The sequence below is a fragment of the Euphorbia lathyris genome, chromosome 2 (assembly GCF_963576675.1).
Source record: "Euphorbia lathyris chromosome 2, ddEupLath1.1, whole genome shotgun sequence".
NCBI lineage: Eukaryota > Viridiplantae > Streptophyta > Magnoliopsida > Malpighiales > Euphorbiaceae > Euphorbia > Euphorbia lathyris.
This window is the reverse complement of record NC_088911.1, coordinates 25,722,754-25,742,354: the sequence shown is the minus strand read 5'-3', so window position 1 is coordinate 25,742,354 and position 19,601 is coordinate 25,722,754. Positions and strand designations below refer to the sequence as shown.

The 19,601-nt window shown below is 36.8% G+C and overlaps 1 protein-coding gene across 6 annotated transcripts; it reads right to left on the bottom strand.

The window, feature by feature from the left end:
* Window positions 1-10,773: 10,773 nt before the first annotated feature.
* Window positions 10,774-16,849, bottom strand: LOC136217436 (mitochondrial inner membrane protease ATP23-like). 6 transcript variants are annotated; one of them, XM_066004027.1, is made up of 7 exons: window positions 16,685-16,849; window positions 14,741-14,904; window positions 14,448-14,569; window positions 13,835-13,972; window positions 13,631-13,714; window positions 12,455-12,590; window positions 10,774-11,102 (listed from the first exon to the last, which is right to left on the bottom strand). In XM_066004027.1, exons 2-6 carry the CDS (start codon window positions 14,823-14,825, stop codon window positions 12,456-12,458), a joined length of 564 nt encoding a protein of 187 aa, XP_065860099.1. In that variant the 5' UTR covers window positions 14,826-14,904; window positions 16,685-16,849; the 3' UTR covers window positions 10,774-11,102; window position 12,455. The 6 variants fall into 6 exon arrangements, with proteins under 6 accessions (XP_065860099.1, XP_065860100.1, XP_065860097.1 ...); XM_066004028.1 differs by having other exon boundaries at window positions 10,774-11,084; XM_066004025.1 differs by having other exon boundaries at window positions 10,774-12,590; window positions 16,648-16,849.
* Between the last annotated feature and the right edge of the window lie 2,752 nt (window positions 16,850-19,601).

Below are 19,601 nucleotides of genomic sequence, written 5' to 3'. Positions count from 1 at the left end.
TCTTTGATAGTGAAATTATGTAATAACTTAGCATAATCTAACATGTTATTTAAACAGGGGTAGGAAAAAAAGTCCGTGATGAATTTGACATTTTAAATAGAAAAAAAAGACATAATACTCATTTCTGAACAAAAACTTCAAAATTAATTAGCACTTTAAACTATATTTTCTGAGTTAAGTAAAATTTATTAATTGGATTTTCGTTTTATCCTAAAATAAAAAACTGTGCCTATTTAACATGAATTTTAATGATCTGAATTATAGACTATAATGATCCTGTGTTAACTCAAAATAGATTTAGGGAAAAATATCTGAAATTGCTCAATTAAATGATTTTTATGAGGATTTAATTGGTAATTTTTACTTAAATTGAGGAATCAATTAATGATTTTCCTTAATTTAAGGATCTGATTGGTGTTGGAGAGCCAAATTGGTGTTGTAGAAAAAAAACATGATATGATGATTGTTTGTTATTCCTAGTATGGCAAAGAAAAATTAAAAATAAATAAATAAATAAATCGATTATGGGCCTTTTTAGAGATGAAGCCCTTTACTTCATGAGACCAGACAACTACAAGCCCATTACTTTCTTTCGTTAACCAAATATAAATAGGGGAAATTAAGCCTTTATAAAAAGTAATTTACATTTATAACAAATCATATTTTGTATTTTGTTAATTAGGAAGTTATCAATAAATGATTGGTTAGAAATGGTTAGAGAATGTTAAAAGATGATAGAAATTCAAAAATATCTGACATTTTTAAAATGAAAAATGATATATTTGATATAATACTAATAAAATTATCAATTTGATTAAATTATAAATATTTTTATCATTTCTGATCTTTATGTAAAAGACCCATATAAATATATACTATCTTCTTTCCTTATTATCTAAATATTTAAATTAGCTCATTATTTTAGGGTTTTTTTTTTTGAATGAAGGTTGGGACGTAAAGGCAGGCCGGACATCCCAACTAGGTTGGTACCTCCAGCACAGCCAACAACCCGAATATTATTAATAAAGGAAAAAAAGTACAGTAGAAGGAGAAAGAAAGAGAAAGTTACAGAAACCTAATGTAAGCTACATTACACAAATCATCAAAAATAAAAAAACTGACAAAAATGAGGCGCAGAGTGCCACCAGAGAGAAGAGTCAGCTGACTGCCCGAATTTAGCAAGTCTATCAGCTGTCTGGTTACCTTCTCTAAAAATGTGCTCTCCAATTCATGTCAGAAAGTCTTGCTAAGCAGGAATGCCAATCTTTCTTATTTTCTAAGGAACAACACTTGAATTATTATTAAGGAGATGCACTGCATATGATGAGTCTGATTCAATCCACAGGCTCCTCCAGTTTCTCTCCCAGGCAGCGTTAACCGCATAGATAATTGCCTTCAACTCAGCAATGTATGCAGGCGAGTCGTGAATCGGGAATGCAAAGCATCCCACCACAAAGCCTTTATGATTCCGGAAAATTTCACCCGCTCCGGCGCTTCCGTTAGTACTCGAAGCCCCGTCAGTGTTTACTTTAATCCAGTTAATCGGAGGCGGAATCCATCGGACTATCGCATAATTCGGCTCAGGCGGTAGACAAATACGGGTTGCAGCGACATCAGCGCCCTCCCTGATAAGGTGCAGCAGTGAGTGCCTCAAGTTTTGGATTGAAGGTAGCTCGTTATCGAAGACGGCTCATTATTTTAGGGTTAAATACATGAATATCATAATTAAGTATAAAATTACAACTAAGTCATATCACCAAACTTAATTCTTAGTATGTCATTATTCTCTATATATTATGATTTTACACCATAATTTAAAAATTCTAGACTCCAATTCATAAATTATAAACCCTAGAAAATATATTCTAGACTTATAATTTATAAATTTTAATCCTTAAAATGTATTAAAAGTACTAATTTTACTAGTTTGACATAACCCAAAATTATGACTTAACATAGTTGTAAATAGTTTTTAAAAGATGAATTTATGTGTAATTTTCCCATTATTTTAGTGATAAGGATGAAATTTGACTTATCATTTTTTAAGAAGAGAATATTTAACATATAAAATGATATAAATTTAACTCTAACATTTTCAAGTAAGTTCAATTTTAGGTACACGCCACCAAAATATTGAAAATACAGTAAAACTTCTATAAATTAATACTCGATAAATTAATAAACTTTTTAAAATAATAATTTCTTCTGGTCCTGACTTGGACCAGTTTAAAAAATGATCAATTTTAATAAATTAATAAGATAATAATTTTCCGAAACAAACCTTTATAAATACATTGTATTATTACTTCTATAAATTAATAATTTCTTAAATACATATGCGAAATATACATAGATATACATACTTAGGATAATTTAGTAAAATATGAATCTATAGTATTTTGTTTTTTTTTTAAATTTAAATCTAGTTGAATTTCATCTCTAACTATTCTCAGTGCATTCAAAAGTTCTGGTGTATCCTTGTCAAATTATAACAAAAAATTGTAAAGAGTGGATGATGTTATAATTGTTTCCTTTCCTTTGACTGGTTTCAAAAGTACCAAATTATCCTCAGCTTCATTCCCATTTTTGATATGATTTGAAATGAAACAACACCCCATATCAATTTATATTTATATAGTAATTCATTAACTATGATACATTGAATATTTTTAACATAAATACAATGAACTTCCAAATTCATGCACATTTAATTTTATTTGTTCATTGACTTTAGACAAAAACTTTATTTAAATTAATAATTTAAAATTTATTTAAGAAAAATTTAAAATCACTCTATAAATTAATAATTATTAATTTATCGATTAATTAATAACTCTGTAAATTAATAAAATTCCATGATCCCAACATTATTAATTTATAGAGGTTTTACTGTATTGGTTTCAATGTTATTTAACTATCACATTAGAGCATCTCCAACAGCCTCTTAAATTGCCTCTTAAGTTAAAATTTGAGGAGGGAGAATAAAAAATCAGCTTCAACAGTCTCTTAGTGGCTCCTTAAATCACTAAAAGCATCTCCATCCTCTTTATTAATAGAGAGTCTCTCTCCACCTCTTAGTGCCTCTTAACTTCATTTTTTAATAATAATTTATTATTGATGAGTCTCTCTCCTCACACTATTGATAATGTAACAATAAATAATAATCTTAATAATAAAATAATAAATAAGGAGTGAATATAAGGAGTATTGTTGGAGATGAATCTTAGCTACTCTTAAATTACTAAAAGTCAATTTTTTATATTATTTTTAGAGAGTTCACTAAGAGTTTCTTGGAGATGCTCTTAGACTTTCCAAATAAGTTTGTCGATAACCTCAATCAGTTTCGTATATTTTTTTTGTTGGTTATTTGTAACTATATTATTAACACAGTTAACATCTTACAGTTTAATATATATTTTTGTGATTAATTTATATGTAGCAAACTTAGTTGTTAACATTTTACTGTTTTTTATACCTGCGTAAGTAACAAATTAAATATCTTAGATATAATTGATGTTTGAAAGGACCGATGTGGTAGTTAAATAATACTCAAACTCGCATTTTCTAATTTTCGGTAACATAAGACCAAAATTGATCTTGCTTAAAAAAGTTAAAGATTAAATTTGGACCATTTTATATATTAAAATTAAATTTGCACTTCATCAAAAATATTAGGGTCAAATTTGGCCCTTCCCCCTTTCTTTTATAAGTGAGAAATTGGGTCATCTATTTACTCCTTAAGAGGCCAGATGAGAGTTCTCGCTATGGCTCCATTTAAAGCTCCAAGTTCATCATTTTCATGTAATATTTTTTTTTAAGCAAAAGCATTGGAATTAAGTTGGCGCTGCTTTGCGAGCTCTGAACAAAGGTATTATTGATGATCACATACACGAGGCTTTATTGATTCTTATTCATAAAGTTCCTAATTCAGCTTAACTCAATTTCGCTCGATCAACTTTTGTAATGTTTATGGCTGATCATTTGAAGCCATACCTAAGTACTATTGTGGGGCATATTCATAGTAATTTTGTGTCTGAATGACAAATCACTAATAATATTATTCTTTTATATCGGGTCATTTTTTCCTTAAATGAGAGGCAAGGTAGGAAAGGGTTGTGTGGTTCCGAAATGAATTTGAAAAATGTTTGTCTTTAAATTTTTGGAAGAGCAAAAAGTAAGCTATAGTATCTATATCCTCTACAGAAGAGTGCAAGTCAATAGCATCTACTACAACTGAGGTTCAGTTGCTACATTCTACAAGATTTGAACATTGTTCACAAAACACCAATCTCATTATTTTGTAATAACCAATTAGCATTTTATCTAACTAATAATTCAACATTTCATGAAATGACTTAACACATTGAGCTAGATTGCCATTTTGTACGAGAAAAGTACTAAGTTGGCCTTCTTCATCATTTGTCAGTCTCAACAACAAATCAAATAGCAGATATTCTCACTATGGGTTTGCCAATAAAACTTTTCACTTATATAGAGTTTTTTAAGGGTGTTTTAGTCTTTCTCTTTTCTTTGGGCTTACTAGCAGTTGTATATCTATAGTACTTAGGATTAGATTTGTCCATAGGTCAGACTGGGTGAGCTTTCATGTACAAATGATCAGTCCAAACCCAGTCTAGCCACACTATTAATTTAGACGGGCTGGGCTCGGGCTTAAAAATCAATTCTCAAGTCTAACCCATATAAACTCATCTAAAAATATATACATTTTTTTTATTATATAAAATAAAATTAATATTAAATATATAAATTAAGAATAATATTAATAGGCGGGCCGGGCTAGATGGGTTCGTACTATTTTTATGGGTTCTTTACGTGAAAAGCATAAATAATAATAATATTATTATTTTGTTAATGTTGGAAATTTAATTTTTAATACATCAAAAATATGAACTTTTATTTTCCAAATGTCAAATAATATGCTAAGCAGTTATTGAAAAAGGGCAGCCGAGGGTGTATATTTTGTTTAACTGCCATAATATTATTGGCCATGATATAGTTGAAAATATTAATTGACAAAATTGTAGTTACTTTTTCAAATTTGAATTTCTTTGTAAATTTCCCTATTTTTATCAATTCCAAACCCGTCAAAAAAATAGACGGCCTATAGCGGGCCTCCAAGCCTGACCCAAGGGGCACAGGTCTGGATAGACCAAACGGTTATCCGGGCTTGTGGACAGGTCTAATTAGGATTGATTACTGTAATTTTCCCTCTCTCTCATCTCTCTAACGTTCATCTTCTTCCTCTCTTATGTTCTCAATTGTTTAATATATCAATCGTTTTCATTATAATTCTATTACATTTTCTTATCAGATTTGTTACACCATTTCACAGAACTATAATTGCAAAAATAAACTCATGTGGCAAAAAGAACTTTTGAGAATGTGTGAAACCGAAGCATACAAGAGTAAATGTTTTTTCGCCCGATTATTCAATGTTATTATTAGTAACTAATAATATTTAATTGATTTTTCTTTTAAAATAGTTATCAACGATTGTTTTTCAATTATAATTAAAAACTTTTACTCTATAAAGTCAAAAAGTAAAAAAAAAGTTACGAAAAAAGAAAATCAAATGGATCCTAAATTAATGGTAAAAGCGTTTGGTTGAAGATTCAATTATTTTTTAATTGAACGTGGTTTATGTTTTTTTTTTTATATGCTTGCATGGAAATTTTTAGATTTATGTTGTTTTGGAAAATATTTCCGATTTTTTATTGTTATTTTGGATTAACAAATTTTCTGTTGAAGCTTTTGGAGTGTTTTTCCAAATATCCATAAAAAGCCTTATGGAATTTATATTGACTACAGACTAATTGAAAAAAAAAAAGCACAACATGTTACATCTCTCTCAATTAGACATGAGGTTATTATATATATAATATCTGTCAACTCAATTCCTTATAAAGCATCTAATTTTGCTGGCAGCAAAAGACATATTCTTAAATCAATTTACATATTATAAACTTGGCTTTAATTTGGTATTATTTTCATCAGAACCAATTGTGTCAAACTATGTTTTATTTTATATACAAGTAGTAAAAGTAAAATGAAAAAGTTGATAGTTGTCGAGAAGGAGTTTATAGAGCAGATTCGAAAAGTCAAAAGAAATAAAAAAGGGATCGCACCAGGTCCAAATTTAAAACCGACATAGAAGTTGTTGATTTGAGAATTGCTGAACAAATTTATTCAAAAAGTTTGATTGTCAATAAAGTTTCAATTATTTTTTTAATTTGTATAAAATATTCGGTTAACCTTTTAAACTTGTGTAAAATCCAATTAATTGATCATTCGGTCGTAAAAAAGTAAGTTAAATGCAGAAGATTTATTCCACGCATCTTAAAATATTATTACATAATTCAAAAATAGATTAAAAATGAAGTTATTATTTGTTCAACTATGAAACTTGTCTTCTCTAATATTAGAACTACATACCCCAATCTTGATCGTTTTACTTTTTTTTAAGACGCATGCAATATACTTTCTCAATTTGACTTACTTTTTTTGCAAACGAGTGATCAATTGATTACATTTTGTGCAAATTTAAGGAGCTAACTGAATATTTTATACAAGTTGAGGGAGCTATTGAAATACTTTAAAAGTTTAGTGGATAAATCAAACTTTTCCGGAGCCAAATAGCCTTTGAGAATCCTATTACATAGGATCACCGTGATCACAAATAAATATTATTTCTTCCCATTTTTTAAATCTCTAAATTGAAGCATGTGAAACTAACAAAGCTGTGGTACTAGAAAGTTCACAGCATCTTTACTTTCTTCCACTTTAAGTTAAGCGATTCTTTAATGACCCGGTTTGGAGTTGAAGCTGAATCTCATATTAAAAATAGTGGATTACTATACCTAGCCCCAATTTCACACTTCCAGCTCCGAAAAAAGACGTAACCGTCCTTTAACCAAAAATTGAAAATTTCAAACCCTCCAAAACTCTCTCAAACTCTCCCAAATATATTTTGATCCGAAATCAAAGACAACACGTTTGATGGAGAGCAATCCGTTATCACCGGGAAGAGACGGGAGTGACGCTGTCCCTGAAGTTGAGGTATTTTTCCGATTGAACTTCCTTTGATATCTGTAAAAAAATTTGAAAAATAAATCGCTGGTTCAGCCCTCGGGCGTGTGAGCATCACGCCCCACCATGTGGTGGGGCGTTTGAATATCACGCCCCACCACATGGTGAGGCGTGATAGCCACACGCCCCACCATAAGGTGGGACGTGATGTTCATACGCCCCACCTCATGATGAGGAGTGATACTCATACGCCCCACCACATGGTGGGACGTGATGCTCACACGCCCGAGCATATTTGTGGCGAATTTTCGGGTTTAGACACCGAAATGTTGTAGAAATATCGCGTGTTGGAATGTAATGTTTGTTATTTATTATTTGCAGGAGGTTTCGTTTGAAGATTTTGACGGAAACGGCATTGATTACAGTTCGCGGTTTTTTCCCAAACAAACGTTTGAAACATATCATGAAGCTGTTAATTGGGCAAAACAGACAGCAATTGGGATCGGCTTCGAGTTAACCATAGCGTCGCACAAGACAGGGGGCAAGTCAAAATGGATATTGGTTAAATGTGCTCGTGGTATGAAGAATTATAGAAGGAAAAAGGATATGGATATGGAGGAAGTAGTACGAAGGGATACAAAAACAAAGTACTGTGGTTGCAAATTCCAGATAAAGGTTCTGGAAATCGCTGAATTAGGCGGTTTGGTGGTGAATGGGATTGCTGGAGATAGAGAACAGCACTGTCATCAGTTGGCTGTATATCGTCAGGGCTACAGATAGATGGGCGGACTAAGCCCGGGTTCCAAAAAACTTGTTCGTGAAATGAGTTCAGCTCAAGCTAAGCCTTGTGCTATTTTTGCTGCAATCAAAGAAAAACATCCGGAGGATTGCCCGACACGAAGACATATCTATAACTACAGGGAAAAAATCAGGACTGAGAGCTTTGAGGGTCGGGATGTAATCAGTCAGTTTTATCGGCTTGCTATAGATAAGGAATACGTACATTGGACGCAAGCGGTGCCGGGCAACAATATTGTGACTCACTTATTTATGGCACATCTTACATCGATCACACTGTTCCGATCTTATAAAACAAACAAGTATAAGATGTCATTCTTTGAGATCATTGGAATGACGCCTTCAAACAAAAACTTCTTGATCGCCTATGCAATCATGAAGGATGAAACTGAGGGAAGTTATATGTGGGTGTTACAAAAATTGAAGCTTTTGCTCCAACCTGATGTGCATCCAACAGCCATTGCTACAGACCGGGAGTTAGGACTAATGAGGCCGGTTCGTGAGGTATTTCCTCATAGTCATCATTTATTGTGCACATGGCATATTAATAAAGATGTGGAGGATAGAGTAGGCAAGTTGTGTGGAGTGAAGAGTTTTGGTGAAATTTTTAAGAATGCCAAATGGAAACGTATAATTGAAGCCCCGACAGTAGCCGAATATGAGGCGACAGTGGATGCCATGAAGGATACTACTGCCAATTGGCCTCGTGTGATAGAGTACGTGGAGACCACATGGCTAGTGCATAATGAGAAGTTTTGTCGAGCATGGACGAACAAGGTGTTGCACTTAGGAAACACCACAACCTGTCGAGTGGAGAGTTCACATGCACAGTTGAAACAGTGGTTGAATTCATCTACTGGTGCACTCGATACAGTGTGGGCGAAGGTGCACAAGGACATTGAGGCTCAGATCGAGGCGATCAAATAAGACATTTATTCTGTTATTTACTTTAATCTTTTAAAGTGTAATACATTAGTTTTGTAATCCTTTACTATATATAATCAGATACTCACTCGAGGACTCGAGAAGAAGATCTGCGGTGGCTCACTGTGGAGCACCTTTTAAGTATCTCGACTTACACGTTTCACATTACTGCTTGCGTGTACTAAATGATGAGCTCAAGCGTATGCGCGGATTGAGTATGGATGTGGTAAGTGAATGCGGATGCGTGTTGCCCATGACTCATGGCATTCCGTGTGCATGTGAGCTTAAAACGTATATTGACACGGACACATCGGTCCGTGCTGACCGAATCCATCCTTTTTGGAGATCTCTTGCGTTTGAAGGTTTGAGTGACATACCAGTTACTGCTCCCGTATATGCTGATGGGTCTGAGGATCACCGGGTTTTTCACTCTCTTGTGGAAAAGGTTGAAAAATTAGATCCTTCAATGGTGCGTAGCATATCGATGATGATTCGTGATAAGATAAACCCGGAACAAAGTGGCTTCAAAGAACCTGAGGTCAAAGACACTGTTAGGGGTAGACCAAAGGGGAATTCATCAACGAAACGAAATCCAAGTGCATGGGAGTACAGTCAGGCACCACGAGGTCGAGCACGGTCCTCAGGTTCGAGGAGTAGTCGTAGTTGAGGCTGTTCCTCATCCTCATCTGTGCATAACAACGAGATGCCGGGTATATTTTATTTTATTACTATATCTGTTGAAGTTAAAGTAAATATATTTTTATTGATGAATTTCATATATTAATATTTTCAGCCGGATTTGATGCGGATATCGCCGGTTACCACCATTTACATCGGGTTCAAGGTCTCATCGTACCATTTATTACTGGATTCCATGATGTTGTAGCAGATGGTAACTGTGGATTTCGTGTTTTAGCCGATGCCATTACCTATAACCAGGAGGAGTGGAAGCTGATGAGAGTGCTCATAGAGAATGAGATGCGGGCAAACCGTGATCTGTATGCGCCAGTGTACGGGAACGGATTTGATGCTGCCCTCACGCGTATTAAATGGGCAGGAGCGGGGTGTAGTGAGTCCCACTGGATGGTGAGTTCGAATGACTTATATGCTGCTGCATCTGTTTTGAATGCAGTAATATTCCTTTTTACTACATCACAGTTAGGATGTTGCACTATACTGTCGATGCGTTCGGACGATGGAAGACCACCAGAACGAGAGATTGTGATTTGTCATTTGGGGAGTTATCATCACTACATACGTCTTTATTTACATCCTGTATTTCCAGTGCCTCCCATTGCCACCCAATGGCGTATATTTCATGATCCGAGTGTTCGTCACTTGGACAATCTATACGCTGAAAGGAGAGAAGTTTGGACTAGATTATATTAGTTTTATATGTTGTAATTAATAATATTTATTCATTAACTTATATTATTGTTACTGATTTTAGTTAAAATTGTATGGTATTTTTAGATTTTAAGTACAATTCTGTAGTTACGGGTTTAACGGCCTATTTACGGGTTTAACGGCCTATTTACAGGTTTAAAAAGCTTTTTTTTTTGCCATTCCGACACGCGGGCATGTGGATATCACGTCTCACCGCGTGGTCGGGCGTGATAGCCACACGCCTCACCGCGTGGTTGGACGTGATAGCCAAACGCCCGACCTTGCGGTGAGGCGTTGGGATATCACGTCCGACCACGCGGTGAGGCGTGTGGCTATCACGCCCGACCACGCGGTGAGGCGTGATATCCACATGCCCGCGTGTCGGATTGGCAAAAAAATAGCTTTTTCCTCCCAAAAACTCATGAAAGGGCATTTTCGTCCTTTCACGGGACTAGGGGTGAGAATTTGGGGCTGGGTTTAACAACACCCTAAAAATAAAGAGAGGAAGTGTCTGGTTTTCATAAATATAATAAAATTTCTCATATTAATTTAGAAGGAAAGGTTCCGCCAGAATATTGGAGAAAGTAGCTTTTCGGAAAGGATGTGAAACCGAGGCCAAGTCCAAATAATTACAGTGTTTCTTATTCTCTGTTTCTGTTTAATTTACATTCCAAGGCTATAAATAACAAGACTCACCAAGCATCTTAATGCATACTACAAAATAACAAATCATTCCTATTATTATTATTATTTTAATTTCCAAAAGCTTTACAAGAATATGGCAACTCCTCGGCAGTGGTTTCGTTCACCCACGGTAGCCCGTAATTCAGCCCCTGAGCCTCAGACTCAGACTCAGCCTCAGCCTGACCCACTTCCTTCTCTTAGAAAGTCCCCAATTTTTTCTTCTTCTGCCCCAAAACCTCTACATTCTGATTCAGAAACTGAAGCTGAGGTCCCAGAAAAGCAAAAAAAAGTGGTGCTGGTTGAGAAAATGACTAGTAATTACAAGCCTAAATTAGATATTATTAATCAGTTGAAGAAGATTGATTTGGATTCTGGGATGAAAAAGGACATAATCACACTTTCTGGTGCAAATGAAGGAGCAAAGATGCGAATAGTAGCCAAGAAGGAGAAGAAAAAGATGAATACATATATTAACAGTAATGTGCAAGGGATTAATAATTCAATTGTCTACAATTCCACTTGCACTCACCATGATCCTGGACTCCATGCCTCTTTCTTTTTTCCCTAATTAAGATCTTAATTAGTCTACATAATCATAGGGATGCATTCTGGTTATTGCTTCTTATACTACTTGTTGAAGTTCGTAATTCATATCCATAATTTGTAATAACTTAAGACTTGCATTTCTATATCAAACTTGTTTTACTCACATTTCTGCACCAACTTATCGTGAATAAATATACTCCTACTATTCGAGCGTCAAAAACTGTATTGAGATCCTATCTACTCTTGAAATGTTAAAAAAAAAGTAGGTACGTTAGCCAATTGTGTGTTCTCGGTGGCAATAACGAGGAATCTATTATTCATGCTTTGTTTGGCGATGCCAAATTGGAACAAATTGTCCATGATTCTAAAAAAATAACCATATGCTATGTTCTTCAACGAGAACTTCTACGGTGGACCATGTGCAATGGACTCAACCAATTAAAAAAGAGAATCATGCTACCTCATTGGGAGATGATTGGTGTAAAAAAAGAAAGTGCACAATTGTCATGTTTCTATCGGCAAGATCCAATACCATAGTAGAATTTCTCGTTCTTCAACTGTGTCAGACACGGATTTCATACCAGTGCCAGTGTCATATCGTGTTGACACTGGTATGGCAGCCAAAATGAAGAGTCCGACTATCATAGCCCATATGCCTTCCATGTAGATTGGTTGGCTAAGCTACATTAACTAACCTGGGAAATACACAAACCTTTTGTTTTCCTAAGAGAGAGAGCAAAAAAAAGAAAGATGGCTTATACTATTAGAATTCAACATATCAATGCCATTGCCATCCACTGTCAACCAATTGGACACAAAAATAAACTAGAAGCACCAGATTGAAAGAGAGGTTATTCTTGGACATTCTCAAAACAGAAAATGAAATAATTGGATAAGAACTATAATAGACATCAGTGTAATTCTCATAAATATATCCTTTTGGTGTTATTCCATTTCAACAAGAAAAATGATTTTTTTTTTTTTTTGAAAAATTGTTCGCTTGGAGCCAAGAAGGCCGGCCAATGTCTTCTTTGACGCTATCTTAAAGGAAAAAATTCAGAGGCCACACCTCAAGGAGCTCTATCAAAAGGCGCTGTATCATTGTAGCAGAGGTCCCAGACAGCTTCAATTGCGTCCTTAGCAGTATCTTTTGAGCAGTTTGGGTTGCCCATCAACGATAGCATTGCTCTTCGCCTCACACATTCCTTCAAATTCAAGATTAGAAAGTTTATAGATCTGATAGAAGTACTGAAAATAGAACAAAATCACTTAGGATAAAAGAACTATTCAAGTAAAGTTGGTGGAAAATTTTCCTAGGTAAAGAATGTTTTGCCACTAGATGTTCAATGACCAGCAAACAATAAATATAAGCTAAGAACAGAAACTATAAATAGCGGGAGAGATATCTGCAGTATATAGTTATGCTCGTGCTCAATTCTAATATAATTAGGTTACAGTTTGTGGAGGCATAAGCATCAGCGTTGCCTACATTCTCTTCTTTGAACCCCTCTGTTAAGACAAAGCTTATAATCATTGTTTGGGCCATCCAGCTCCCTACATTTGACAGGCCAAGTAGCAAAAGCAATTTTGGACTGTGATAAAACAACCCATGATAGTTACTCCTATGAAGATACTGATCTTGAATAACATTCTTGGACTAGGAACTGACATATAAACTAACCATTACTAGGTGGCAACCTGTCCATTAAAATCAATTTCTTTCAGGCACCTCCTTCAATTTAGATCAGGTTCAAGGATGTAAACAGTGCTTAAATTCTACACTAGTAACAAAGTGATTCTGAAAGACATATTAAGCATTCAAACTTCATTAAATGTGTCCCCTTGCATTCAATTATCACACATCCTTTAATGAGAGGAAATGCTGCTGAAAATATGACTCAGCCAATTTAACCCACACAGTTCACAGGGACATTTCCATGCAGGATAAAGAAAAAAAAAAGCGCGGCCCGGTCGCACTACGCATCCCCGCTGAGCGAGGGTCCGGGGAGGGGTCCCACCACAAGGGTGTATTGGGGGCAAGCCTTCCCCTGCCAATTTATTTGGCAAGAGGCCGCTCCTAAGACTCGAACCCGTGACCTCTTGGTCACAAGACAACAACGTTTACCGTTGCGCCAAGGCTCGCCCTCATTTCCATGCAGGATATTATGAATAAAATTAGCAAAAGAAGGTATATATTGAGCGGGAGTTTGAGCTTGTGTGCAAGCTTTTATAGTGTAGATCTTACTTGTCCATGACCTCTTAACTTCTTGTGACCCCGCAACAATTCCCTTTTAAAGTGACAATCTCCACTTAGATTACCAGCACGAATCTATATCACAAGAATAGGAGAATCAGAAACCATGTATCAAAATGAAAGCAAAATGGAGAAACACCAAACACAAATTGCAAAGAAGCGTTGGGAATTGGAAGTAAGAGCCCTGATTCCAACCTCGCTACAGGCTTGATGAGCCCAATCAGACCAGTTCAAGTTTGCAGCACGACATTGATCATAAGCATGAATCAGCTCATGTATAATCACTTGGTTGACTTCATCTTGGAGTATCAAGCGATTACTGCACACTACTATCTTACATGGCAAAGACAGAAAAACAAACATCAGAATATAAATTAATTATTACCAAAAATTTAGAAATGGCAATAGGCACACAAATTTTTATAAATAATTGGAGAGGAAAAAAATGAAAACTACACAGGGTGACCAACAGAAGAAAAATCAAACAAATGTCATTTATCTCACAAATTATGAAAATACTATGATCTACATCAACCAATTTCTGGAAAACCTTTACATAATTCATAGCAAACCTTTTGTTTACTTCACTATTTACCAGAAACTAAACTCTAGGCTAGAGTTCAATTGATCAATTTGAAACGAACATAACGAAAGATGCAGCAACTATTACTGTCAATTGCACACAAGGACTGGGGAAACAAAAGCTTAAACTTCCACAAGGTACAATAGACAGTAACAGCTAATGATAAACAGGCCAATGCAAAGAAAACTAACAAAGAATTTGCACAAATAAACAAACAATTCTTACCCCTTCACCGGGAACATAACCACCAGTGATGTTCCCATCACAATCATAGGCCTTGATGAAATTGTCACCAACTCCACAGCCTGCTTTCTCCAAATGCTTCCTCAAGAATTTCACCATTGGATCTATAGCCAACAAAGAGACACGGAAAATATTCAATAGATGAACTTGATAAGCAGCATAATCTTGGACTTGGAATTTTTTTGCAGTTATTCCTCTTTCTCCAAAATGTGAAAAACCCTAAACCCTAGTCAAATTTATGAAAGGGGAGGAATAACAGTGATAGATAATTATACTTCGCAGACTTCGTCGAATACAATCGTTGCATTCTTCCACCGTCATGCTGCCGGGGCGAGGGTTCTGGGAAGGATTGTTTTCCATTCTTGTAAATGACAGAGGGTTCTGCTTCTGTTTATTTCTTCTGTGGGATACAGTTCACTGTTTTGCGTTCGTTCTTCAACTGCGTTTAATAATATAAATTAAATGAACTTTGCTCATTTTCACAATATAGCTACTAAATTTAACATAAAAGTCACTCAATTTTATACTTTCTAATATTATGGTCACTAAATTTTAATTAATGCCTCAAAATGATCCTTAACAACCTCAAATGAAAATGTTTAAGAATTAAAGTTGTTTACAACTGCATTTTCATCTCATAATAACCTTAAGCAAAGGTACTGCTCTTAATCTTTGTTGTGGGCAAGGATTCTTTAAATGATAGAAAAAACATTCTCAATTACCGTGTTTAGTATTGGAAATTGGATCCTTTGGTCTGAGAATGACACCAAGACATGATTTTTTAATGGAAGGGCATTTATGTATTTAACTAGTTGGTAAAACTGGATCAATTAATTATTGCGATTTTGGCTTAATGGTTTCTGAGTTGTTTGTGTGAGGATACGGTTGATAGTAGTAAGCCAAGTCTGTTTGTGTACGAGTTGTGACTATTTAGATCAAGGAACAGTTGAAGCTGCTTCATTCACTAAGCATATTCTCAAACTAATGTACTGCTCGTCATAGAGGTTCTCTATGTTAAATTAAATGGAGTCTCATGAAGGTTTCTTAAACGGAACTTCTAACTTTTTGGCTGTTACTGGGACACGGGGTGGAGGAAATGTTGTTGCAGTGTTCTATGAAATAGTACATGAGGCTTAGGTGTTGTTTGATTACCCCATTAAGCACTTCATTAAAAAAAATTAGGTGCTTATTTGTTTTAAAATTGTTTGATCACTCTGATTCAAAGGTTCATTTAAGGTAGAACTGACTTAAATCATCAAGAAATTATTCTTAAATTTTGAATGAGAACTGAACTGACTTTTCTACTTTAAAATATATCTGCCTTTTAACTTCTCATAAATTTTTCATCAAGACTAATTTTTGTACCTTTAATATATATTTCGATTCTTCATATCATTATATTTAGTACTTTATTTTTAGCATTTATCATACAGTGCTATTAAACTGTTTCATTATTTATAATATTTATTATTTCTTAAAATTCACTGTTTATTTTTTTAGCACTTAATTTCAGTTTTACCAAACAATACTTTAGATTGTTGGTAGGTCAGATTTCTTGGCTGCGTGAACAAGTTTCTATCTGTCATGCCTTACTGATTTGCATTTTCTTATATGCTTTCTAATTTATTGTTTGGATGATGCAGGTTGAGTAATGTAGAAAAGCTAACTAGGGCTACGTCTAAAAAATTAACTCAGGGAATGGTCGAGCACAATAAAGCAACGGCAGCTGCAAAGACTGATGAAGCAAAGGATACAATAGTTAGTGAGTGAATTATTGGGCAATGGAATTTGATATTTTGGAGTTTCTTATAATCATATAATGTGTATCTTATTAGGATACTTCTCACTAAATTTGCAGAAAACTCAAAAACAGATTACAACAACTAGCTTGCCAACTTGCAATAACATTTTGGCAATGACAAAGGTGAAGAGCACAATTTTCATAGACTCAAAATTTCATTAGCTATGAACTCATGTACCAACATTACTAATACTATTTGTTTTAACATTTTCCAGCCTCTGCATTCAAAGACAACTTAATTAGAATTAAACACAAGTTCAGAATTAAAGTTTAGAATTAAACAAAACAAAGCACCTACTTTCAATTAAACAAAGAACAAAACACCCACTTTCAATTAAACAAAAACCATTCAATCAATTAAACCTTCAATCAAATTTAAACCTTCATATTCAATTGAGAGTACTAATCTGTGACCTGCCTGCCGAAGTTGATTTCCGTTTCAGTTGAAGAAGAGCGAAGGTTGCGGTGGCGGAAGGAGTGGCGCCGGCGGTGGAGACTGACCGGCAGTCAGTGGAGTGGCGGACTCTCTTCTCTCGTGCGATTTCCGTCTCTCCCTATCGCAGCAATTCAAACAATTATTAGGGATTGGGAGAACAGTGGCAGGGTGTATTTTGTTGTATCAGTTTTCACTTAACAAAACGACGTCGTTTTGCTCATTAAGTAAAACGACGTCGTTTGATTTAAAGGAAGAAATTAAAATTACACAACAGCCCCTAATACTCTTCATCTTCTCCAAAGAGCAGCTGCAATGTGTGACGTCCGGGTCAAATCACTCCAACATGAGGCTAGGCAACGCTACTGTAGCAGCAGGCAACACGGCGCGACACTCTGAGTAGAGAGTGTCTTCCCCCCCTATAGTGTGTCTTATACCAACTCGGGACCGTCGTGCAGCAGACACTGCCGAGCCCCACTCACCACAGATTTTGCACCAGGGTCACCGAGCACAACTAGACCACCCAACCAATGAACCAATGGTCTAGAAACATTCAAGGGGGTCGTAAGAGCTTATGGTTCTCTTTGGACAAGGAAGAAGTATTGCTGATTAGGAGAATTTACAAGGTGCCACATGGGCGGGCCCGCGGGAACCAGTCAGCAGCCAACTCAGCCAAGTTGCTCCCTACAAGTTGGCCACTTGCTGTAGCTACTCCCAAGGGTTGTGAATCACAAGCATTGCTCCAGAAGACATGGGCAGCCAGTAGTGACATCATCACCACCTAGGCATTCTGAATTAGGCAAGTGGCTGGCAGGTACACATGGGCAGCCTGACTTGCTGATGTCAGCCACACCATCAGCAGATTTCTAGTATAAATAGGGGACTAGGCTCATTGTACAAATACACTGAAATTGTATCTCTTATTGCTCTGTAAAGCTATTCTTTGTATCAATAAGAAACTCTCTTCCTCACTTGCTTACCTTTTGCTACATTCTGTCATTGTCACTAAAAGTATTCCGCTGTGCATTCAATCTTGCTTTGCCACATTACTTAGCAAGGTTTTGGGTAGGCTGACTAGCATTTCGAGTTAGCATTGCTAGTGCCGCACAGGGTTCAGTTGCCGAGTGAAATTGTGCCCGTGACAGTTGGTATCAGAGCCCAAGTTTTACCGACAGATTTAGCGACGGATCCGAGTTCATCCAGCCAATCGAGAATGTCTGGAAATAGTGAGGAGACGAACGTGACTGTGGCTCAGACCGAGCCAAAGGCGACAAAGAAGACCAGGAGCCGATCCCGGTCCAGGGATGTCTTTGCCGATTTCAACAGTAGGCTGGACAATGTAGAAATGTCCTTAGCCGATGGCCTGGAGAAGTTCGCCGAAACCGAACAGCGACTTAAGCAACTCGACGAAAGGGAGTTGCAGGAAGAAGTGCTTGTTCAGGTGAACAGGGCAGCTGCTGAAAGCGAAGAGCGGACCAGGATGCTGGAGGGTGAAGTTGTTTCCTTGCGCCAAGAAGTGGAGAGGATTCTTGGTGCGCTAGTCACAACGAACAGGGAGCTTGCTGAAACAAAGAGTGAGTTGGGCGTGGTTAAGCTCGCTCTCAGCGGTATTTCCAGCGGAACATCTATTTCGACAACGCAAAAACTAGATGTTCCCAAGCCAAAGCCGTATGGAGGAGCCAGAAGCGCCAAGGATATTGATAATTTCTTGTGGAGCTTGGAAAAGTATTTCCGAGCGCTTGGCATTGTGGAGGATGCCCGGAGGTTAGATGTTGTACCGCTCTACCTCAACGAGACGGCCATGGTATGGTGGCGTCGAAAGGAGCAAGAGATCCAGCGAGGAACTTGCACCATCAACACGTGGGCTGAATTTCAGAAGGAGCTTCGGGACCAGTTTTATCCGGAATCTCGGGAGTACGAGAAGCGAGCACGGCTCAGGCATCTCAAACAGCGAGGTTCGATCCGAGACTACATCAAAGAGTTTTCGGATATTCTCTTGGAGTTGCCAAACTACCCGCAGGAAGAGGCCTTTTATCTCTTCATGGAGGGATTGCAGAATTGGGCCAGGGAGAAGATCCAGCTTCGGGGTAGTAAGGACTTGTCGTCGGCAATGAGCGTTGCTGACTCTTTGGGAGACATCCACCGAGATGGGTTCCGTCAAGAGAAGGACAAGCCTAAGACAAGCAACGACAAAGGCAAGGGAAAGAGTTGGGGAGACAGACAAAAGTCACACTCTTTCAAGACCAACGGAACCAAACAGCCGCAGGGGAAAGACGGCAGTTCCACCTCCAAGCCGAAAGAGGAGGGTAAGTACTTTCCGATAAAATGCTTCTTTTGTAAAGGTCCTCACAAGGCGAGGGAGTGCCCGACAAAGAAGATAGCTGCCATGGACAATTGCGACGAGCAGAGGCAGACAGGGGACGAGCCGGAGACCCACATGGGGTCATTGCAGATCCTAGGAGCCATTCAAGCCAAGGTTGAAGTAGCCAAGGCAGTGAGGCCAGGACGTCTGTTTGTAGAAGTAGGCATCAGGGGCAGCAATATCAAAGCTCTTGTGGACACAGGGGCATCGAACAACTTCCTGGAGGTGAAAGAAGCAGAGCGCCTGGGTGTGAAGTATGCTCAGGAGAAGGGATGGCTCAAGGCCGTCAACTCAGGGCCAAAAGCAATTTTTGGCGTAGCAAGAGGAGTCGATGTAAAGCTCGATACGTGGGAGGGCCAGTTAGACTTCTCCGTGGTTCCGATGGACGACTACAAGGTTGTCATTGGGATAGAATTCTTCGATAAAGCCCAAGCAGCGACATTCCCATCCGCTGATGCTATGTGTATCCTGGAGAGAGGCAACGCATGTATGGTGCCATTAGCACGAGAAAATGTTCCAAAATCCAAACATCTGTCTGCA